The sequence below is a fragment of the Anopheles ziemanni genome, chromosome 2 (assembly GCF_943734765.1).
Source record: "Anopheles ziemanni chromosome 2, idAnoZiCoDA_A2_x.2, whole genome shotgun sequence".
Classification (NCBI taxonomy): domain Eukaryota; kingdom Metazoa; phylum Arthropoda; class Insecta; order Diptera; family Culicidae; genus Anopheles; species Anopheles ziemanni.
In genome coordinates this window covers 25,023,327-25,047,949 of record NC_080705.1, presented here as the reverse complement: position 1 = coordinate 25,047,949, position 24,623 = coordinate 25,023,327, and the positions used below count along the sequence as shown (strand labels likewise).

The following is a 24,623-nucleotide window of genomic DNA, read 5'->3' as shown; positions in this document are numbered from 1 at the left end:
TTGAATTGAACGTAATGGAAGGCAACGGCTTGCCACTCCATACCCCCCCCTTCGATACCTTCCCACCTTGTGCGAGTTTATGAATGAGCCCGCATGTTGTGCAACGTTCACCAACCCATCCCACGCAAGCAGCGCACCCCGCTCCGGCTACAAAGTCCGACAACAGACTGGTCCACAGGTGGACTTGTCCTCATGGAAGTAGCAGCAGAAAACGAACCAAACAAAAACCTACAGCTTCCAAACTGGCGGTCCAACGGGTTGCTGTCGTTGTGGGTTTTCTCGGCATTGGTGGTTATAGCTCGACAAAAAAAAACCCAACCCCAACCCCCGCTCCCCATAAGAGGTGCAGCCGTGCAAAACAGGATGAGAGGAACGCTAGCTGACAAGAAAACTGGCTCGCGCGGCCCACGCATCATTAAAACGAGCCCCAATTCGCCCCCCGAATCGCGAAACAAGCGCTCGGACCGAACTCGATCTCAAACGGTGGGCTCCTTCGAGGCTGGCCAGGTTCATTGACAAACCGCCCGATCGCAGCCGACCATACGGTGCATGCCCTTGCGTGCATCGGTCTGCATATCCCGCAGCAGCGTGGAGGGTGGAGGGGGGGGAGGGGGGGGAAGGGTTTTATGAATGAATGAATTTTTATTGGTGAAATCTGAAATGCAGCACGTGGGCCGCGGTGAAAAAACACAACACAGTGTCCCAGGCGAAAGGAAAAGCGTTACATTGTAAGATGATCGTGATTACGAGAGCCAGGCGTTAGATGGGAAATTTATCTTCGGAAAACAATCGGACCCTGTGTCCACCGGTGATTATGCGCTCGATCGGTTAACACTTTCGCCGCCAAGGATAGGGTTCCACAGGACATCAATCATTGTGCGACACTTCGTCCCGGAAGGGTTTCGGACAAAATCAGCCCAATCAGCCCAATCAGTTGACATCAGCATCTTACCGACATCTTCAAAGATCGAAGAATTAATTTCTCCCCATCAGTGGTTTATCACCCCGTCGGAAATTAGTTGGAACGACGTGGACGGAATTTCAACAAAGAGAATCCCCAACATAAATCACGCCAAATGCTAATAATCAGCCATGCAGCGAGCATGGATCGCGATCGAACTTATCCTCCAAAAAACCATGAGAATTTAAAAGTGAGTACTAAAATTTAAGATTCTTCCATTTCGCTGTTGTCACCCCGATGTTGACGGTGTTTCTGCACGTTTTTTTTTACAATCTGCCGAGCTTGTCATAATTTATGGCCCGACATGACAGCGGCAAAGGCTCCCTCGCATCGCGTCAAGCTGTTGGTGAAGTGAGAAAAGTTAAGTTAAGTTTCCTCCGGGGGACCTCTGTCCTGTGCGGAGTTGGTGTGAAATCGGGGTGTTTGTGTATGAGTGTGTGGGAAGCATACAATTGGAACAGGTACGAAAATTGGTTTCCCCTGCATGTGCGGTTGTAGCAAGGTCCTCCTACCGGTTTTTAGAGGGGTCGACGCGATCGAACTGGATCGATCGAACTCCAAAATGGTAGGCTTCGATCGTGCGCCGCTGCCGATGATGGGCGATCAATCGATGCCGATGAGCCGTTTGGCAGCGGATTGGAGATTTATCCTCTCCTGGACGGTGTGCGGTATGGGTGCCATAAAGCGGTGTATGCTTTATTGTTGGACTCGCACCGGATATGGTGGGTGTTGCGAAAACAACGGTCCGATAGGGCCAGTTCAAATTGAACCGGTTGGAGCCGCCAACAGATGGCAGTAGTCGTGGTGAAGGGCCGCGTCCGCTAGCTGGTCCAAATCCGTAGGGTCTATTATCCGGAAGAAAGAGACGACCAGCTGACGGACGCGGCTGATAAAAATGATAAAAGGGGCTCCAGCCGGGACAATGGGATCTTTTCGGTTCAGTAAAGAAAAGTAAAAGCACGTGTAAATTTTTTAACATTCATTGTCGCTTAAAGTAAAAAATAAAAAGGACGAGTGTTTAAAAAACGCGTGGGAGAAGACATAAATAGAACGAAAGAAAGAATTGGATCGAAAACCTGTTGCAGGACGCAACATTTTAAAAAATTTACACTTGAAAAGACATTATTTCGTTCGACAACGCTGGACGCGTGGATGCTGCTGGACGTGGCATCTGGTGGAACGAAAAAGAAAAGAAAAATAGTAAAGCATCGTTCAGTGCTGTGTGTGTGGTGGCTGTAGGACACAGCCAAAGTTGAGTGTGCAAAGTTCAACTGCAAGTGCAGGACTCGCAACATTCAGCGGCACACGCAGGAACATTTTACGGTGCAAGCGGCTGTTGGACACAGCGATACAAAAGATAAAAGTTCATCTGCAAGTGCTGGACGCGGAACGCAGTGAACAAAAGATCAGTGGTTGACTTTTCACGAAAGACAACACGATGAGTGACGAAGTGTGCCTTGTGTGCGGGCAGGCGACGAGTACGGTAGATAGCGTGGAGTGCGACGGTTGCAGCGCATGGTGCCACCTCAAGTGCGTGAAGGAGGACGACACCGTGTACAGTCGACATTGGCTGTGTCCCCGTTGCGACCCCGGAACACAGAAGCCAGGAGAGCACCCCCCCGTTTCGATCTCTTCACCCACGAACGTGCCACCTGGAGCAGGAGTGTGCTCGCCGGCATCGGTGCACTACGCTCAACCGATCGTTCTTGATTCTTGCAACGAGTCGGTTGTGCCCCAAGGATCGCAAGCGGCACCCCTTCCAGCCGCTCACCCCCTACCCGGAACGAAGGAGAGCGATACTGATCTCACGCTAGGAGAGATTAGCCGATGCGTTAGGCGCATGACGGAGGAACGGGAGAGGGAGGACAAGCGGATGGAGAAGCTAATGGACCAAATGATCCAATCGGTTGTGCGCTGTTTGGACGATCGAAACGTTAGGAAAGCACCAGGATCGAAGCAAGGGCTTCCGAGTTCGACGGCTTTCGGTGCTTTCGACGAAACTGAACAAGGCGATTATGGGTCATACAACGAACTTAGTCGGAGCCAAGTGTCAGCGCGGCAGGCTGTAAGCGGTAAGCTACCCACTTTCAGTGGCAAACCCGAAGAATGGCCGATGTTTGAAGCCAGCTACGAGGAGACTACGAGGCTGTGTGGCTACTCCGACGGGGAAAACGTGATCCGGCTTCAGCAGGCGTTGCGCGGCAAAGCACTAAAGGCGGTGCAGTGCAGATTGAGGCACGCAGGGAACCTCAAGGGCGTGATGGACACCCTGAAGAAAATGTTTGGACGTCCGGAGATCATTGTGAACACCCTCATCGAGCAGATTCGATGCCAGCCACCTCCCAAGCCGGATCGACTAGACACGCTGATCGATTTTGCACTGTCAGTGGAAGAAGTGTGTGCAACAGTCAAAGCGAGCGGTGTGGGGGACAAGTTTGACGGCCCCCTTCTGCAAGAGCTCGTCGGTCGGCTCCCAGCTCATGTCAAGTTGTTGTGGGGCATGCACTGCCTCACAGCTCCAGCACCTGCAGTTACTCTGGTGAACTTCGGCAAATGGATGGAGAGAACGAGGGAAGCAATTCTTCTCGTGCACTCTTCTTCATCGAGCGGGGAGGACCACAGAAAACAGCAACGGGGCATGGTTAATGTGCACACATCATCACAGCGGCAGAACCAATCAACGGAGAAAGGGTGCGCGTGCGACGGTGACTGCAGGCAACTCACGGACTGTGAGGGCTATTGGAAACTGAGCGTAGCGGACCGATGGAAATTCGTGAAGGTCCGCACCCTTTGCAGATCCTGCATACGGCGTCACGAGGGTACATGTCGGATAACGCGGCCATGCTCCAAGGAAGGCTGTACTGCGAAACACCACCCATCGCTTCACAACGCAGCACAATCGGGTACCGAGGCAGAGGGTAAGAACATGGTCAATTTGTCTCACTCTTCTGCTCATCAGGACGACGTGTTGCTGAGATACCTCCCGATCACCCTTTATGCGGACGGAAACGAGGTACACACGATGGCGCTCTTGGACGAAGGATCATCCCTCACACTGATGGAGCATGGTTTATTGGAAGAGCTAGGCCTACAAGGAACCCGGCGCCCCCTTTGCCTCAGCTGGACTGGAGGCCAGAATCGGGAAGAACCAGACTCAGTGGAAGTGGCGGTGCGTGTTTCAGGAACCCACAAGCAGGCCAAAGTTCATGAGATGTCTGCGGTGCGTACTGTACAGGATCTGGCGCTTCCAACACAAAGTATCGACGTAGCTAGGCTAGCCGAGCGGTACCCGCATTTACAATCGTACCCACTCTCGTCGTTTGCGTCGGCAGCCCCACGAGTGATCATTGGAATGGATAACTACCACTTAACACGTCCGTTAAAAACCGTGGAAAGATCGTTCGATGAACCCATTGCAACCAAAACGCGCCTGGGCTGGGTAGTCTCCGGTCGATGTGGTGAGACAGCAATGGGTAACCCGGACGCGACTTTATCCTCGCATCGCGTAAAAGTTTGTCGCTGCCAGGACCAGGAAGCAAGGATGGATGCAGCTCTACGCGAAACCTTTGCACTGGAGGAGGCTCGCAACCAAAAGGGAGAGGTGCTATCTAAGGACAACGAGCGAGCCTTAAAACTAATGCAAGAAGGCAGCGTACTCGTGGATGGTAGGTTTACTACGGGTCTGCTGTGGCGATACGACGACGTTACGTTGCCAAACAACCGGTTCATGGCCTTAAAACGGTTAGATTGTCTCGAACGACGTATGAAACGAGACGATCAACTCAGAAACATCATGAATGGGAAAATACAGGAGTATTTGGAAAAAGGGTATGTGCGCCTACTAACTAGTGAAGAAAAACTAACTCACTTTCCTCGAACATGGTACCTTCCAATATTTCCCGTGACGAGTGCAAGTAAGCCCAATAAGGTGCGAATCGTGTGGGACGCGGCAGCACCCGTAAGAGGTATCTCTTTGAATTCTACGCTGTTGACAGGACCTGATCTACTCGTGTCCCTTTCCAGCGTTTTGCGCAGATTCCGAGAATACAAGGTGGCGATAGCGGCCGATATAAGCGAGATGTACCACCAAGTTCGGGTAAACGAAGAAGATCAACAAAGTCAACGATTCTTGTGGCGCTGGAAGGAAGACCAGAACGAGCCAGATGAATATGTGATGCTCCGCATGACCTTTGGAGCTACTTGTTCTCCTAGCTGCGCCCAGTACTTAAAAAATCTGAATGCCGATCGGTTTGTCAATCAATTGCCGGAAGCGGCGAGATGCATTAAAGAAGACCACTACGTGGATGATATGTTGACCAGCGTGGAAGAGGTAGCCGTAGCGATCAAACTGGCGCAGGAAGTAGCTTACATCCACTCTCAAGGAGGGTTTCCACTGCACCATTGGATGTCGAACTCCATCGAAGTACTACGAACCGTAGACGGAAGCATCTTACACCACAAGGATTTGAATTTGGACCCAACCTCCATGACCGCCAAGGTACTAGGAATGTGGTGGGATTCACAAAGTGATAGCTTCCGCTTCAAAATCCCAGCTGTGCAAGAAGCAATCCTCAAAGGCGAAATCGCTCCCACCAAACGGCAAGTATTGAGCGTACTGATGTCCATCTTCGATCCACTGGGACTGGTTGCTGCATTTCTCTTCTACTTAAAAGTAGTCTTACAAGACATATGGCGAGAGAAGGTGAAGTGGGACGCAAGGATTCCGGAGCACCTCGAAAAGAAGTGGAAGAAGTGGATCGAGTTATTACCACAACTGGAAACCATTTCCATTCCACGCTGTTATCGGAAACTGACAACCTTGGACCATAACGACATTCAATTGCATATCTTTGTAGACGCCGGAAATGACGGATTGACGGCCGTAGCCTACTATCGGTTTGAACAAAATGATGTCATCGAGGTGGCGCTAATCGGAGGCAAGACTCGGGTAGCTCCTTTACGTTATGCCACAATTCCAAGACTGGAACTACAAGCGGCAGTAGTGGGTACACGCTTAGCCAATACGATCACGGACGCACATCGAGTGGAGCCGCACAAGCGCTTCATTTGGACAGACTCAAAGGATGTCATCTGCTGGCTCCGCTCTGACCATCGCCGGTATAGTACCTTTGTTGCCACCCGAGTGAGCGAGATCTTAGAGAAAACTGATGAAGACGAGTGGCGATGGATTCCCACCAAATCGAATGTAGCGGACGAGGGTACTAAGTGGACGAAACTTGAACGACATCTAACATCAAGTCGATGGTTCACAGGACCTGAATTTCTAATGACACCCCAAGAACAATGGAGTCAAGTGTTCCTGCCGAAGGTCGAAACAGGCGAGGAACTAGTGAAGGCCTCAAATTCCCACCATGCCGTGCCCTCACTAGTGGACTTCGAGCGTTTTTCCCGATGGTCCCGCTTGCTCAGATCAGTTGGTTACGTATGGCGTTTCATAAACAACGCACGGTACCCCACCAAGCGGCAATCCGGGGCACTAGGGTCGTCGGAGATCAACAGCGCAGAAAACACCATACTCAAACAAGCGCAGAAGGAAGCATATCCCCAGGAGTATAAACAGCTCCAACACCTTAGTGAAAAAGGGCAAACGAATGCGAACTTGCCGCGAAATAGCTCACTCAGAAAACGCAGTCCATATATGGACACAGAAGGAATCTTACGCGTGAAAGGGCGGATTGATGCATGTCGATACGTGGGAGACAGTTCGAAAAGGCCCATCATCCTTCCAAAAGAGGGACGACTTACTGAATTGGTTGTGGATCACTTCCACCGACAATATCGCCATACGAATCATAGAACAGTGATGAACGAAGTCCGGCAGCGATTCGACATACCAGCATTAAGATCGGTCTGTCACAAGGTACGCAATAATTGTATGCTTTGTGCCATCCGAGACGCTAGACCATGTGAACCGATGATGGGAGACCTTCCAGAGGCGCGTCTTTCCCCGTTCTGCAGGCCCTTCACGTACACGGGCATTGATTACTTCGGGCCGTTTCTAGTGACAAATGGACGAAAGACGGAAAAACGATGGGGTGTATTGTTTACCTGCTTGACAATACGAGCAATTCACATCGAAGTAGCCTCATCAATGTCAACCAACGCCTGCATCTTAGCCATTCGTAATTTTATCTCACAACGTGGAACACCAAACGAGATCTGGTCCGATAGGGGTACAAACTTTGTTGGTGCAGATAGAGAACTACGTGAAGCCTTAGAAAAGGTAAACCGAGACGAGATGGTTGAGGCCATGAACATACCGAATACTCGCTGGATTTTTAACCCTCCGTCTGCACCTCATTTTGGCGGAGCGTGGGAAAGGCTTGTGCGGTCAGTAAAGCAAAGTCTCTATGGTGTACCAATTTCCAGAAACCCAACGGACCCAGTTTTCTACAATTGGTTGAAGGAAGTGGAACTTATAGTTAATTCACGTCCGCTGACTGAGGTCCCAGTCGACCGGGAAGAAGAGGCCCCGCTAACACCAAACCATCTCCTGTTAGGCTCTTCAGCTGGCGCAAAGCCGCTTACAACGCACGACGACTCCGGTGAAAGCCTTCGAGGTTCTTGGAAAACATCACAGTTATTTGCTGATGAATTTTGGAAGAGATGGGTGAAGACATATCTTCCCACCTTGACAAAACGTACTAAATGGTTCGAACCGGAACCTCCCGTCTCCTTGGACGACGTTGTACTAATTGTTGACGACAACCTTCCACGTGGTTGCTGGCCGCGAGGACGAGTAATTCGGGCAGACCCAAACAGTGACGGACAAGTGCGGCGCATACATGTGCGGCTGCCCAACGGGAAAACCTTAACTAGACCGGCGGTGAAGGTAGTCAGGTTGCCCATCGGACCAACAAAGAGTGCTTGACGTAGCCAAGCACTGGGGGGACTGTTGCGAAAACAACGGTCCGATAGGGCCAGTTCAAATTGAACCGGTTGGAGCCGCCAACAGATGGCAGTAGTCGTGGTGAAGGGCCGCGTCCGCTAGCTGGTCCAAATCCGTAGGGTCTATTATCCGGAAGAAAGAGACGACCAGCTGACGGACGCGGCTGATAAAAATGATAAAAGGGGCTCCAGCCGGGACAATGGGATCTTTTCGGTTCAGTAAAGAAAAGTAAAAGCACGTGTAAATTTTTTAACATTCATTGTCGCTTAAAGTAAAAAATAAAAAGGACGAGTGTTTAAAAAACGCGTGGGAGAAGACATAAATAGAACGAAAGAAAGAATTGGATCGAAAACCTGTTGCAGGACGCAACAGTGGGACTAAGCAAATAGACTGACGTCTGAAAACGAAACGAACTCGAGGTTGCACCGGCCGCCTCATGCCGACTCCTGTAGCTGGACCAGTGACTCAATATCTTGAGATTATGTGGGCCGTTTGGATCATGTTTGAAGTGGAAGGTTTTACCCTAATTGACACATTGCCGACCGAGTGTGATGCCATAGGCCTCACATTGACACACTTGTGCCGATTTGGGTCCAGAAACATGAAGGCGATTTTTCGTGCTCTGGGAAAGCTCGTAAAACAAACCGGAGGTGTCATATATCTAGCGGCAACATTGGATGTTCATTCTTCTCTAACATCTCTATTAGATGCCAACCGCTCAGGCGGGCTTCAGAGCTAGGGCTCTGTCGAATGCTGGTCTAATGTGAATGTAGGCACTATAAATCTCGTTACTTCGCCCATAAATTCCCGCACAGGGAGGAGCCGAGCCGCGGACTACGATTTGAGTTATAGCGATCAGCGCACCGAAGTGCACTTCAACATATCGCCCCGAGCAGCGATCATGCAACGTTTCGAGCGTTGGTACAATCAGCCGATCGATCCGATCGACTCCTCACGAGAGCCGATCCACACCCATATCTTCCGGCTAGAGATTTCACAACTCGTTGTAGCCATTGTGGAAATAGCGCGCCTGCATTCCCGAACCCAGCAGATGATTAGCATAGTGATCGCTTTTGGCACTACTCCAGACGCGTTCCCGTCAGCTGGGCTTACACTGTAGTTGTTTCCGCAACGAGAATCCGTTTTCCGTCAAGTCGCTCGAGAGGGGCGGCCAGGAAGTGTTGCTCCATACAGGAACAAAGTATGGCGTCGGGCGAGTCTGTTCTCCATTTGCATCCCCCTCCAGAGAAGCCAAATAGCTCGAACCGACAGGAAGCGACCCAACACGGCCACGACCACATAAATCATCCCACAAGTCGTTTATAATGTCGTTTAATGATATGCTCAAAGTAAATATAATAACCGTTATCGACATTCCAGCGAGATAATTTGGATGTCTTCGGTACATATTTTGGGGTCAAGGAGTCGGCCGTAAAGGGGGAAGAGGGTGTCTTCCAATTTTCCAGTTTCTTCAGCTTCGATAGAACCCACAGCGGAGACAGTGAGGTAGTTAAATTCTTTGCAATACAGGAACAAAGAAATTCTTTATTAGAAGAACTAAACTCGATAAATTTTTTGTTAGGATTTTTTACAAATTTCATGCAGCTTAAAACAGTGTAGAATATGTTTGGTGTAAGAATAATTTTCAAAAATGAACGGTTGAGACATTGAGTTTCATAAATAATCTTTCCCGTTCCTCTTCTTTTTTTTTAAAAAGACGTGATCTAGTTTATTTTTTTTATTTTGTCCATTATTTTCTGCAGTTCCCCAGTGTTTGTACCTTCACCCCGAGTCGATTAAATCACTGTACCGTCACTTTCGGAACTCTTCATCCTTTTGGAACGCAGCAAAGTAGAGCAAAGACTTGTATCGATCGAAGAGATCCGATAAAAGGGAAGACACGAAATATGATCGCTTTACATAAGAATGAAAAGGCAGGACAATAAGAATGAAAAAAGAGCTCAAGACCGCAACGTGTAAACGTACGAAATGTAAACATCTGAATACCAGGCAAATTGCAGCACATTGTGGCACGAACGTTTTTCGTTCTTTGGAGTTTGGTTAGCTGAATCCGGGCGCACGTCTGCCGTATCGGTCATCGTTGGTGCTCCGCGATTGTCGGTGGTAGGTTGTTCGGTTGTTTTGGGAGCTCCACTATCTCCATTTGCGTATCTTATCGACAGAAAATATTTTTTTAAAAGACCCACCGCTTATCTCCCTATCATTTTCGTCATCAGCATCGTCGTCTTGCTGGACAAGTTTCCGTTTGAGGTTTCTCCGGGGAAAGAAACACCCAACCAGACTCTCTTCTGGATGCAAATTCTGAAGAGCAGGATGACAGATGCCTTCGTTATTGGACCGTTTTTTGTCCCGTGCGAAAAACTCCTCTATTTCCCTTTCGACGAGGTTCGGTCCAAAACTGTCGGCTGGTTAAAAATATGATGGAAAGGCTGACGGTTATTGATTTTTTTTCCGTTTGACCAACCAATACAACCATGAGGACCGCACAGAGTTTACGGACGTGAAGCTCGGAATGCAAGCCGCATGGCAATAATGACTTTATCCATTTTTCCGGGGGCTATCCATGCGATGTGATTTTCTTATTTTGCATTCCCCCCGAACGCGCCAGGAATCCGGTCCAGGAAGTGTGTCTCTCTTCTTTCGTCTGTCGTTTTTTGTTTACATTCTTGAGGGCAATTTTCCCGTTTCCCGACCGATGATGGTAAATTATAAGCCCGAAACACGGGTTATAAATGGTGATGGATTTGCAAACACGTGTATGATTTTCGGAGATAAATTGTTTGTTGATGATGCAACCAGTCCTTACGGGGTGGAGAATGAAAAATTTACGATAATGCGTGGCATTAGGTAATTGTAAGTGTAGAGCGGCTTTACAAACTTAATGTTCCAATGCTTCGTCAAAATATTATTATTGGGTACGATTGTTATTGAATCCACAATAAATACTAGAATGTTTAAATGTTACCCATAGTTCTGATTACAATTTCCTTCCCGTTTCACAGCTGAGTACTGATCATGTTTTAATGTCCTTCTCCCTTCGCATTGATGGATGAGCTGTGCAACAGGACTTGACTGACTTGACTGCAGTGAGGGTAATTAGCAGCTTGTTTGTCAAGGGGCATAACTACCAATTGATACCCGGTCGTACGACGACGATGGAGAGGTGCTAGAAAAATTTATCGTCACACGATGATACATCACCCTGCTGGCTGTCTTCCTCCCGGCGCTGTAAGGCAGCAATTAAACTGCAGTTAGGGCGCTAGAAAAAGGCGCCTCCATGTACCTCCTTCGGTGTTGATTCGATTCCGAAGCCGTCACACGCCGAAAAGGCGCACCCGCTTTATCGCCTCGACGTGCACGAAATGAAGCGGTTAAACGGTACGTCGGACGAAACGGGCATAGTGCTCCAACTGCAAGATGGACGAGCGTCAGCCTGCACGCGACATGCAAACCAGCAATGAAACGGGGTATCGCGGCCAGGTATCTAACCGGTCAGTAAATGCATTTGTGGCCCGGTTCAAGGAAGTCCTTTTGCTCACGAAGCTAACTGACCGACGGTCGATTGATAAGCGCTAGGAATTGGAAGAGTTGTGCTCAAGCTTCATACCCAACCATTTCAAAACTTCTTCATCCGAGCATTGGTTGCGTGACTTTGCGTAGTACGATCGACCGGCGTCACGGAAGCATCCAGATGGAAACATTTCGAGCGAGAGTTCAACGAAAAGCTGTGGATGCTGCAAATGGAATCATTTTTCACTCAGGCGCGGAGGGAAATATGCTTTGCTAAATGGATTGCCATATCTTACTCTCTTTTCTAAATTCACGAAAGTAACGACTGTTCGTGACGCTCTGATTGAGCGCGGTTAGTCGTCTAACAGGATTCCTTTATCTTGGAAAGGCAATATTACAAATGTGGCAAATATATTAATGTCAGGGAAAAAGTTGATTCCTTGTTATATATTTTACAATCCATAACAAAGAGAAATAGAATAGACGGTTGGTTTAAGTTTCACGCATCTATCAAATCCATCTTTCGTCAAGTAAAAACTGCTTCAAACAAACAAATAAAGAAAGGTTACCAACTTGAAACATAGGTTAGTATTTTGTAACTATAAATTGCTCATAATCAAACCCTACTGTTATCAGTAGAGAATCATATGAACGACTTCTAAATCTTTGTTAGAAACTATGTTTCTCATTAAAATTAGAAGTTATGTTTCCTTAAAAATTAGGAGGAAATTAAATACAACTCATTGGCTATTTGGAACGAACCAACAAATCCTTCAATTAAAATTCAACAAATCAACTTTGAACGAATATAACTTTATATTTCAAATGTCTCAAATGATGATTTAAGTCCACTATCACTAATCGTCTCATCGATGTCACGTTTGCAGTGATGCAAATTTCAAACACCCACTTCTTCAAATGGCGATGTGACCATTCGAAGGAAGATTATTTGATCGGCATGCGTGGGCACAAAACTTTACGATCGGAATGATCGGACCGACCACCGTACCACGTCCAACTCCCGCTGTGTTTACCACCACACAGGTGATAAACAGGCCATTCGAATTGCCACCGTGCATTCAAACGCTGCCAGCAAAAGATCATTCCGAGCGCAATCGAGTTTATGTTCACAATTTACCTGTGCGAAGACGATACCCTGCACCAGGGACGCGATGAAAATGCATTTTATCTTGTTTTCTGTCTTGTTTCCCGTTTGCGTTTGTGCAGATGAAAAGTGCGTTTTATCTTATCGTAAGTACCACACTCAGTCTGCGTTTATGAATGGAGCTGCTTGATCGCCTCGGCCTCCTTGGGCCAGATGACTTTCAATCTCACTCCCACGCGGAGAAGGGACTGGGAAATGTACACACTGCGATGCACCCAGTGGGCAGATGCAATTTCCCTGCAATTGGCACAGCTGAGTAAATCGAATGTGAGCGTTTCATCCCAAGACACAAACTCAGTTGCTGCCCTTACTTGAACTTTCATACGGACAAATTGTGTGCAACCACACAAACACACCGGTCTTAAGTTCCATCTTATCCTCGAGAATGATCATGAATGAGGGTCATCACCCATCAACATTTTCCCCAGCTTCCTCATTCGCACGGAAGGTGCTAAAGATGAAACGAGGATCCAGGATGATCGTCGCGCGGCTTGGGGCACAATCTGTAAATGTGCCTTTAATGTGCGTACACCGCGTCTGGTGTTGGTGGTAGCTGTCGGAATGCGGCCCCTAAAGGGACCGAAAGCACATCTCCTACATCAGCTGGCCGTGGCAATGGCAGGCGGCATGTGTCCGGAGGCAGAAACAGCGCCGGTGGCAAATATTTACTCGCATAACTTATGCTCGGCCGTTTGTCGCCTTCCGGAAGCAGACGCGTGGTTGGTACGATGTGGCGTGAAATGCTTCCGGCGAAGGAATGATGGAGATGATAAGAAGTGGCACTCGAGCCGGGCTTACCGACGTGGGTGTAAAGGTCTTTTTCTTAGGATTCGATATTTTGAGCTGAAGATGGCTGAGTTGAGCGATGACGAATTGTTTGCTATTAGTTGGCTTGTTATTTTTGGTTTCGTGTTTATTTTTAAAACATTCCGTTACGATATCTTGCTAATTTCAAAACAACATTTTCATGACGATAGTAAAATTTGCATTTTTATACCATCAGCAAAAGCAATTTACCATTTTCCACCTTCAAGCCACGTTTTCTAGTCAATCCTTTTGATGCTGTGCAGGTCCAGTCCTAGGCGAATGCTTGCGCCGGCTGCACTCGAAGGTTCATTAGGCATGTAATTAATGTTTTACTACGGAAAATTAATACCACCGGACAGTGTACAAAGCGTCCCGGCCTTCACAAGCTGCACTCGAGCGGATCGGCCTGTCGTACGTCGAGGCGGTGACGGTTGACAGATCGGAGTCGGGTGGATTGGCCCACACAAACCGCACAGCCTGGAACGTTTCCTCCGACTGTCTCAATAAGGTGAGTGTGTGTGTGTGTAAGTTTTGCGCCAATCTATGACCACTGTAACATGGCAGTTTGCTACATGCTTATTTAACCTCATTTCGGCCCAACCGCCGGAGCTCGACGAGACGGCTTCCACCGATGGGGTAGTTTTTATTTCTTCCCCAACTTTTCGCCGATCACTCGGCCAGCGTAACGCACCTTATAAATCAATTTTTTCGACAGCGAAATATAGGGAGCCGAGAACAACCGACCCCGACCCGGAGGGGGAACCGGAATCCATGCGTTTAATTTGCTGTGGCGGAATGCCAAACTCGCGGCAAATCTCAAGCCGTGGGTGTGTGTACGGCATTTACGCACGCTTACGCTTACGGCCCCGGTCTCGGAATTAATTAAAACTCTCACCGAAAGCCATCGCAACACGACACATAATTAATACTGTTTAACACCCCCATTCGGTTCGCACCTTCGGTCGCGGACGTGACTTTTCGATTCGTTTCGATCACTTTAAATTCGAGCCAGTGGCCATTTTGATCAATTTTTCAGTTCGTTTGTGCCATTTTAAAGAGGTTTGGTGTTTATTGCAAATTGCAGGCAAATTTACTTTTATATTTTAACTTTTTATTTTATGCATAACGCATATCTTTGGCTAACCGAACGATAAATCCGATTAAAAAATCATCACGCATGTATGGTTCGAATATGTACGAATCGCTAAAAATGTTGTCTGCTTTGAAAGCGGCTTTTCCTGGTAAGCTGCGAATTTACGATTCTGTACGGCGACATTTAAGAACTGGAATTGCTTCCATGGATTATATCTGACACGTCCATGGTAAAGGTTAAACGGCGTGAATGATTTTTCACCCGTTTTTACCCCTTTTAAGAAGAGACCACTAAAGAAGGCTTAACTTTCTGTAATTTGTTGTTGTATTTCTAAATAATGTTTGAACTTTCGAGTTACGTTCATTTTACAAACAAAACTAGCTTTACCTTCTCTACTATTTCTTTTTATTTTTCAAATCCCAATAACTTTTCTTATTTGCTGGACCTATGTTGGACGGAAACTAGGTCGATGCACATGTAGAAAAATGTGCCATAAAGTCCCAACCGGTTCCGGCAGCTCGAACTAGCCAGCACGTTTTTTGCCTCCCTCCCCCAACCCGATGCGACACAGCCCCGAGTTCATCATCTTATGTGCGGCCGCAGATTGCTGTTGCGAATGATTTATCCACCCGGGCGGGGGCCACCCGTCCGCGAGAGAGAAGAAAAAAAAAGACGAGAGGGAGGGACTGTTGTAAAATACGTTCCAAACCTTTTTATTACTTCCCAGTACCGTACGGTGCGCCACGGGTGCCCGAACGAGGCTTTCCCGGTGCATCCGCGTGGCATTAGGGGTTTGCGAGCAGTGAAAACGCCCCTTCACTGCGCGTTAAGGTTAGAAGCGGTCGGGGTCGGTGGGGACCAGCTTTCGTTGGGTCGGGGCTTTCTCCGTTTCTGGGCTTCGGGAACCATTATCGACCGATTAGCGTGCACTCCGCTGGTCGGCGGTGCTGAAACAAATCGGCGCTCCCGCCGGATTGCGAGCGTCTTGCCGACGCAACCGACAGGTTTTCCGGCGCGAAAAGTCGAGAGACTCCTCGCAATGCGGGTGATTTATTTGTGCCATAAAGCCGAAGGAATCATGTGAAATTATCCACGCCACGGTAACGGTCCAACCTGCGACTTCGGGCAAAACCTGCTCAGATTCATTCATAAATGTCTAATCAATTGGCGCAATGCATTGCTCATGGTAATGTTTGCTCGGTGAGTTATTGAATTCATGATCGGAGCTCAGTGCAAGCCATGCCGTTCTTGATTTGATTGGAAAATCAATTCATCATAGTGCTTTCTTCAGCTGTAAACAGGCAGAAAATTCGATAGTTTCTTAAATAATTTAACAACTGTTGTTGTTTACTGTTTTATACCACAAAATTGGTCGGATATAATGTTATTTGATGATATTTGACTAGTTATATTATTTAATTTTGTCTCACGTTTAATTTAATGCATAGCTGGCCTATGTTTTCACTTTCCTTACCAAATAATTAACTTTGTAACTTCCAATCATGAGTTATTGGAGTGAAAATATAATTAAACAATGTGCTTAGTTCTGTTTGTTAACATTTACATTTTTCTAAACCCTTAAAATTCTGAAATGGGATTAGAAGTTTATTGACTTGAGTGGAGCTAATATTATTTTTGCTGCGATCTGCAATATTGATTAAACCAATAAATAAATAAATTCTTAAGATGAACTATAATTTTCACACTTATTTTGCAGATGAAGGAATAAAACATTCTAACGAAGATTGAAGTTGACTTCAAATCAGTACGGCCAGACCAAAATTAATAATGCCTTTTTCGATGATTTCGATTCATTATCAATATCAAATAAATTGTACAAATTCCAATAACACTATTTAGAAATCTAGCTGATAATTCGGAAAGTTATCGTAAACTGGCAATATTTAGAATAATCAAGTTGTTTATGGCACACGAAAACATCTTAAATAAAAGCATATTTAAAGTAAGCAATTCATAGACAAGAACAACTAAGTGATGGATTTCATAAATATAAACCCCGTCACTGGGCGGCATCGCACGGATATGAAGGCTCATATTCATATCTCAATCAAAACGAGAAGATTATTATTCTCCACCGTCATCTAACGGGGCCGTCCTTGCCGCAACCGCCCCTCCCATAACCGGCCTGGTTGCATTTACCCTCGACGTATCTAATCCATCCACGCTCGTAACGGAATAAATCAATTAGTAAAACATGACTTGTCCCATCGTTGGGATGAACGAAACAAAATAGAAAGAAAAGACTCATACACAAACTAACAAAATCTAAACCGAAAAACCATTTATCTTCGGCTAGGATCTCCGTCAGCACCAGATAATACGCTAGGCACGACGATCCGATCAGGGCGAGCGTACCACCCGGGAGTTGGGCGCGTAGTGTGCGAGTGAAAGAATGCAACCCTAAGCCCTCGACCGATCGGTGCACCGCGAGGTGCGCGCCGGGAAAACCTGCAGTCGAGCTGCGCTAATCGGAGGAATAATCCAAGCTACTCACGATTTCCATCACAAGCGCCTTGTCTGGCAATCTTTAGCTAAAAGACAGGCCGAAATAGAAGGTGCAGATGGGGCTCGACCCTGGGGGTTATCCGTCGGCAGTGCGAACATGGTTTATGTTTTTGTTTTAATGGATATAGCGATGGGATTCCGTGAAGGTTTTTTTTAAATATACTATGACAACTAGCACAAGCAGTAGTATGACAACTTAAATAGGATTCTGTAACATTAAATATTCTCTCTGCGTATATCAATTGAAAAATTGGTTTATGTCAATAATAATAACAGAAAATGACAATAATAGGATCATGGATATTAACATTGATTTCTCAAAGTGACTAAAGAGATTTGATGCAATACCTCCACGAATATGGTTTTAATTGAACCAATGGGAACCGAACGACATAATGGAGGAAAGAGGCAGAGCCTCGTGAAGAAAACTTCAAAGGATATAAATCACGTCGACGGTGCCATAAAGCTAACTGTCAGGTGCAGCCGACGGGTCCGTTACGGCGTGACTGTGGAGGAAAATTGGCGATCACCTATCACCGTGCAAGCGATCGAGAAACCCCGGTGGCCCGGGTCCAATACACACGCGGCGCGATCTGTACTCCTTTCTTTCGCTCGCCTGCTCCGCGAAGTTCTTGCGACGAGCAGGTTTACTTTCACGCAAACTCAGCCCGCGTGCGCGAACCTGTGGCTCCAATTTGTCTGATGATGCGATTAATCCCTCCCAGCGACGAGCCTCCCTCGAGTTGGCGGCGAGCTTCCAGACCTCCGGCATCTGACGATGATGCAGGTTGGGATGGGCGAGCGAACTGCAGCTTTGTTGCCATCACGACAACATGCTGCAGCCAGAGACATCTTGGCCGTGGTCGTGTTTGTACGCATCGTACGTTGTACGCCACCCCGTTCCAACCGGGGACTCGTTTTGTTTTATTGCATTTTAATGTGCAGCTTCATAACGGATTCACGCGGCGTCCCGAACCGGTGGACACTTTGGCGCAATGCACCGGTTGAGTCGGGTCGTGAAGTTCCAACACGGACCAGGAATTCTGATCAGTTCAGCACTCACCGGTTTATCCTTTAGCAAGAGCGGAGTTGGAGAAGCGTCGTGTTGAAAGATTACTACCGGCTCGGCGGGAGGATAGAGATGGGAACAGATGCATCGTTGCACCGCACAGAACGACTTAACCGGCTCGCCCTGGCACGCACATAAATTACCATGCGGAATTTATTGCTCACCACTAAACACACACTTATACACGGACACATTACAGCGAGCTTCTGTGACTGCATCAGAGTGCATTCAAATTGTTACGAATCGTCAAATGATTTGCAATACCGACTTTATAGATAAAAAGTGCATTGAAACATTCCATAACGATTCGCCAAATGTGTCTTAAAAACTCGTACATCTTCCATATAAAGCCATCTATCTGTTGCACCTTGCAGATTAAATGGCATAACCAACCCTTATGATGTAAGCTAATATTACATATAAAAAAAAACTATGAAAAACTTAATTTTAAACTCAGATCTTGTGGGTTGTTCATTTCATATCATTTTCCATTACAAACGATAGCTTTTAATGTAAACTCTGACGAGTTTTACATATTTACGCTATGGGATAAGATCTTAAAAATATTGAGTTCAACAACAAACAAAAAAGTTCTCGTTACAAATGTAATTCCTCTGTTGATAATTTAATAAATATATTTAAGAATTACAAAAACCTAACAATGAATTAGGTTAGCAATGCCAGGAAACACAACGTTTCATTGAGAAATAAGCAAGTGTACAATTCAAGTAAGTTTAGTGCTTCAATTATTCTAAATTTGTTTATATTTTCTGGATGTATTTTATGCAAAATGAAATCTAATTGATTCTTTTATAACCTAGAGTTGTGTGTTGTTTGAAACTTTAAGCGTATTCAAATTAAAGTTACAAGAAAAATGGGTTAGCATAAACAAAATGCTTCAAGAGCATTTGTAAAGAAACCTCCTTCTACATTGTTTTGCATCTTTACATCTACAAAAGCATATGTAGGTGAAGGAAACATACATTTTGCTCGATTGTTTAACTCTTATCCACCCAAAAGAACTTTCATCACCCACGCGAAAACCTTCCCACTTTTCCGACAAACAATCGCTTCCGTGCTACGATGGCGAGATCTCGAGCCTTTCCCGCCGACTCGACGGTGTACGGGTTCGGCGATGAAAAACAGGGTACTTCATCAAGATGATGACCACATTACCCTCTGGAAGCGGTGCATCATTCTCCAGGCCGCCGTCACGGGCGCGTCCGAGACCCGCGCCGGATTGATTTATCTACTTTGATGTGGCGAGATCGCCTTCAATCATCTTCATGTCGCTTTTTTTCCTCGCCCGTGCTCACCTTTCACGATGATGAGACGATGGAGAATGCTTGAAGGAGTTAGAAAAGAAAGCAGAAGTTGAATAAAAATCGTGGCCGCCGGGCGAAGCGAGTGGACTCATTTGGAAGCTCGAGCTTAGAATTGCATCGATTCAAGTGTTGTGTGCAAGTGGATGATGAAGTTGAGCGAGATTCGGCTTCGATTGAATTTGCTACACTTTTCATCCATCATTTTCCCGGCGTCACGTTGCTTCCCTACGGTGGGGGATAACATTTTCACTCGGCTAATCGATTTGGTTACACAATCAAAACCAATCAAGGGTCAATAGCGAATAAAACAACTCTCGCAAGAGGCCAGTGAGAGCTGCGTTGCAACACCGACCGTCCGATTTCTCCTTCTTCGGGCATCTTAATGTGCATTCGTCTTGCCAAAATAGAAAGCCCATCTACCCGGGGGAAGACGACTGCCAGCATTCTTTGACCGATTCCCTCTTTCTCTTTCCACCTGGTTTCCATCACACCCTTTTCCATCGCACCTCGGTCCGTCCGGGAATCGTATATTAATTTTATTCAATAAAAATTCCGCTAAGTCATTAGCTTATAATTGATTTATTATTAATTTTCATATCAATAGCGTACGTGGACGCGTGTTCGAAGTCGAAACCAGCCCGAACCGTCAGCTGACTCGGGGATGATGATGATGATAAAGTTGTACGTTTTATAAACATCCTCCTTTCCCGTTACCCGTTCTCCTTCTCGGTGGGATGTGGTTGAGTTTTTTGTCTTTCTTTCTTCATCTCATCGGCTTTTTCTATCCCTCCCCACCGCCACATTTTCAGTTGATCTCGCGTTTACGCGTTTTTCCCCAAGGAGCTTCGTCAGGATGTCTTTCTTTCCACGTCCCGCTGTTTCTTTTCTTCACTCTACCGCTTCCCCTTTGCTTTCCCTTTCTCCCTCAATGCTGTTCGTTTCGTTACGATTCGATCGAGTCAGCCACTTGCAAGTCGATCGATTTTCCTCGCCACGATAAGTGATCGCATCCGGGGGGGGGGGGACCACCGCAAGTCGACGACGGGGAACAAAAAACAAATTACTCATCACACGATGACGGCGCGGCGGGCCTAGGCGTGATCGAGACGGGTCCACACCAGCCTCGGGGCACGGCTCGAAAGCCGGGCTGACCACACACGGCGCGCGCGTCCGCGCCGGTGGCCCCCTTTCACGAAGCGTGGAAAATTGCCGAAGCCTCCCGCAACAGTCGATTGCGAAGGCCAGGCGCGGATTAATTCCCGCCGTTTGGGGGCAACCTGCGTCTACGCAGCGGTTTTAAAGGGGTTTTTTTTTCTCCAACAGACGCATCTCGCGTCCCCCTCGTTTCTCTCCCTCTCCATCACCTAGTCCTTTATCTGTAAAGCAATCGGAGCGCTCTATTGACCATCCAAAGTAAACCGCACCTCGTGGCGGCTCGTCGCGAGGTTGGTTGGAATGGGGGAAAAAAATCAATCGAAAAACACCGCCCCATTGACAAACGTATGACGAACGCGACGTCCACCAACCACCAATCTTTTTCTTTTTTTTTCTCTTAAAATTTCATCTTCCTCCGCCTTGGCAGCCATGATCTGTTTGCGGAAGCTCGGGAATTGTTTGCGCACACCGGTCCGCGAGCAAATCGGCTCTTGACACATCGGCCCACACGCACCCTCTCCACGCGACGCAGCCTGTGTGTTGACACTTTTGGAGTCGGAAAGGGCTGCGCAACCGAAAAAAAAACTGGGTAACCGTTTCGTACATCAGCCTTTTCAACACCAAATGCCTACCGATGGGAGAAAAAGATCCACCACCAAGTGTGGTTTTAGAAAATAAAATAAAATCGTAACTTGGTTGACGAACGCTAGCGATCGATCGGTGAATTTCCTCTGAGCAGATTGAAACCGGAACCGTTTCTGCTCGATTTGGTTGAGCCATGCCATCGGATGTAAATTTTGCCCAAAAACACATAAACCTCCGACCGAAACCCCGAGCAGAAATCGGAGCAAAAAGAAACTTCAAACGTCATTAAACCACAAAAAGAAACAACGAGGAAGAAGTCCCGACGCTTGACGATACGAGTAAAACTTTTTAATTAACTCTCACGAACGGAATTCTTCGGAGTCGCTTTAAAAAAAAGCGATCGCCATCGAAATGATGCTGCTGCTGCTTTGCATGCTCCGAAAATAATTACCTCATCGATCAATCAGCCAATTTTATGGCTCATGTCTGGTTCATGCACTCGTGCTGTGGTCCCTTCCCCTCATCTCTTCCCCACTCACCCCTTTAGTCGTCTTATTTTCGGCGATGGTTTGTTGACTTTACACGAGCTGACGGTTAAGCGCCACAACGTGGTTTAGTTTTAAACGTTTCACACACACGTTCACGGTCAAAAGGGATGAAACGGAAAATTTGGAGCATCTTGGCCGAGTGGTCGGTTGCATCCTGGAGCGCAAGACGGTTTATTGCGTTTTGGTAAGTGCTGTGTAAAAGTGACCGATAATTGAGCGCAATCTTATACGCCGAAGTATGTTATTTGACACGCTTGTACAACGGCATGTTTCAAGGCTATTAAGTGAGTACTAATGATGTTGCAAAATTTCATTACATTCTTTCCTTGGGAACACAAAACGTTACTTTGAATTAAAAATTAATTAAATAATTAATCATCGGTTGGGAGTCATAGTGTTTTAAAAATGAACGTAAAGATCAACCGTCTTCTAACAGAGCAACTCAAAAGACCAGCGACTAAACGCATCACTCCACTGCAATATGGCTTGCAACGGCGCTTGCAACATATTATGCACCGGCACGAATAAGGGAGGAAACAATCGCCCCTCGAATACCGATCAGCACTCCCACCCTCGGACCGTGTTCCGATACCCATCGATCGCCTCATGCCCATGAGTGGATTTAATAACTTCATAATCAATAAATTGTAATCTACGTAAAAGGTAATAACGATAACAATAAAATTAATCTCACCGCCGGCGCAGCCGAGCCTTCGAGCTCTGGCGAACTGCACCGGAGTATTCCCCACCCCCCTCTCATTCCCTCCCCAATAAACGTGTGGTAACAGTCCTGAACCATTTCTCGAGCCGAGCAACATTCCCCCGATCGTCCCGCTGTTTGCCGGTGGGAAAAGGAGTTTTCTCATTTCGTGGAGGAACATTTTCATTTAATCGTTACTATCACCGATCGCTATCGACGAACCCACCTCGGGGCATTTGGGGAGGGGGAGATGTCCCGCGGGGTGTGGACACCACCTGGGCAAGATGAAGGACTCCGTTCAAGCTGTCGGTAAATATTGTGCATGCACCGCGGACCCCGGTATCGGTGCACGATCAGCGAGCTGTCGATGGTTGTTTGAGTTCCGATTCGTTTCGCCGACTTCCGGCGCACGGGATGGACGTTTTGCAAATGAATGATTCATGATGCAATTCGTTCGTTCCGGGCCGACTCTCGACACCCGGCAGGACTTAACGCCACTCGAAATGGGCTGATCGAGAGGAGGAGGCCCCGATCGAGTGGTAACCGTGTTGTGTTAATTTGTCACGGTCTCGGGTGGGCGGGGAAAGGGAAGGAAAACGGGGCGCGCACTTACCTTGGCAGGCATCCGGTTGCTCCTCGGATAGGCCGAAGTACCCGTCCCGACAGTGGCTGCAGTGGATGCCCTCGGTACCCACGTTGCACTCGCACTGGCCGGTCAGCGTGTTGCAAACCTCGCTTGCCGATCCGTTCCCATGGCACGCACAGGCCGGACAGTCGAGGTCCAGATTGCCATAGCCCACCTGCGTTCAGGAAGCGTAAGAAAGAGAAGAGATTTGTATGAAATAGCTATGAAAGAAAATTTAAACGACGTTTTTCATGTCATGAAAAACAGAAATTGTTTATCGTACTTTAAAATATTTTTAAACCACAATAAGCTTTTAAAGACTTTTCAGAAACTTCTGCGAATTAAATTCCTAAGGTTTTTTCATTCATTGACTCAAACCGTACTTAAAACGAAAAAGTTTTACAAAGAAGCCCCCTAAAATACTTACATCACACTCGTCGCACCGACGTCCACCGTAGCGGGGCTTGCAGATACACTGGCCCGTCGTCACGTCGCACACATTTTCAAGAGCACCCACTTCGGAGCAACTGCACGGTTCGCATCCGTCGTCCGGAATGCCCCAGTAGCCCGTTTTGCACCGTTCGCATCGCCATCCTTCCGTATTTCCTCTGGAGAAAGAGAACAGATTCATCAATCAATAGAACGTTCGCATTCTTGTTTTGAAATTTGTATAAGTATTCTATTCTATTCTACTGACACAATTTTTTTTTTTCAACAAGCTTATCTTTTAATATGGCAGGTTCTAAAGTCAAAGAACCTTGAGGTAGATCAATGCTTTCCCAAACTGCAATTCGTATAGATTCACCAGTTCATTCCACTACTGAAATATCAATCAATTGTAACTAATAAATAATAAACAATTAAATTTCATAAAATAGAAAGTAACTTAACTTTTGAACAAGCGTAAAACATTACTCTCAAGAGAGAGAGTATAAAACATAACTCATTTTTCCACCTCTTCTTAACCGAGCATCACCAGAGCGTCAAGTTAGTTTTTGATATTCACAAAAACTCTTTGTTAAAAATTAAAATTCTCTAAACGGTCTCCTAAACGGATTGAACCGAAACATTTTCATGAAGTAAAAACAGTCCGAGAGAAAAAGAAAGGAAATGTAAGAGAGATAAGAGTTCAAAACGAATGTGATTGAACTTGACCAGAGAGGTTCGTGAATAGATTAAAAAAGAAATAAAATTGAATGACTATGAAGTAAAGGAAATTTTCAGAGCAATGATACATGGAGATCACGACTCTAAAGGGGTTTAAGAGAGTGTAAGTAATTAAAAAAAGTTTTGTTGGTTAACAACATCTAATAAGTTATTCATGTTTTACTTTGCAACTCGATTTTCCTAATTTTCTTAACTTTGTTGTTCAAATAGCAAACCTTTTCGTTATATCGTCACAGACATTACGCTCTTATATAGACTGTTATACTTATACATTAAAAAACTGCTGAGCTCGACTTACAAACACTCAATGCACTGTCCCGTCTTTGCATTGCACGGACCTCCATGACACGGACAGGGAAGACACTGACTGCCAATTACGGTGGGTTCTCCATAGAAGCCATCATCACACCTTAAAAAGAATATGACAGATTAGTTCTTAAGTTCCTTTCTTGTAGA

General features: G+C 46.5%; 1 protein-coding gene across 1 annotated transcript in view; it reads right to left on the bottom strand.

The window, feature by feature from the left end:
- LOC131293266 (laminin subunit alpha-1) overlaps positions 1–24,623 on the bottom strand; it is a 94,230-nt gene that overhangs the window by 30,874 nt on the left and 38,733 nt on the right. Inside the window, exons 7-9 of the mRNA XM_058321347.1 lie at positions 24,466–24,576; positions 23,428–23,608; positions 22,989–23,175 (exon numbers count right to left, since the gene is read on the bottom strand). Coding sequence (XP_058177330.1) covers positions 22,989–23,175; positions 23,428–23,608; positions 24,466–24,576 — 479 coding nt within the window. The remainder of the gene's footprint in view (positions 1–22,988; positions 23,176–23,427; positions 23,609–24,465; positions 24,577–24,623) is intronic.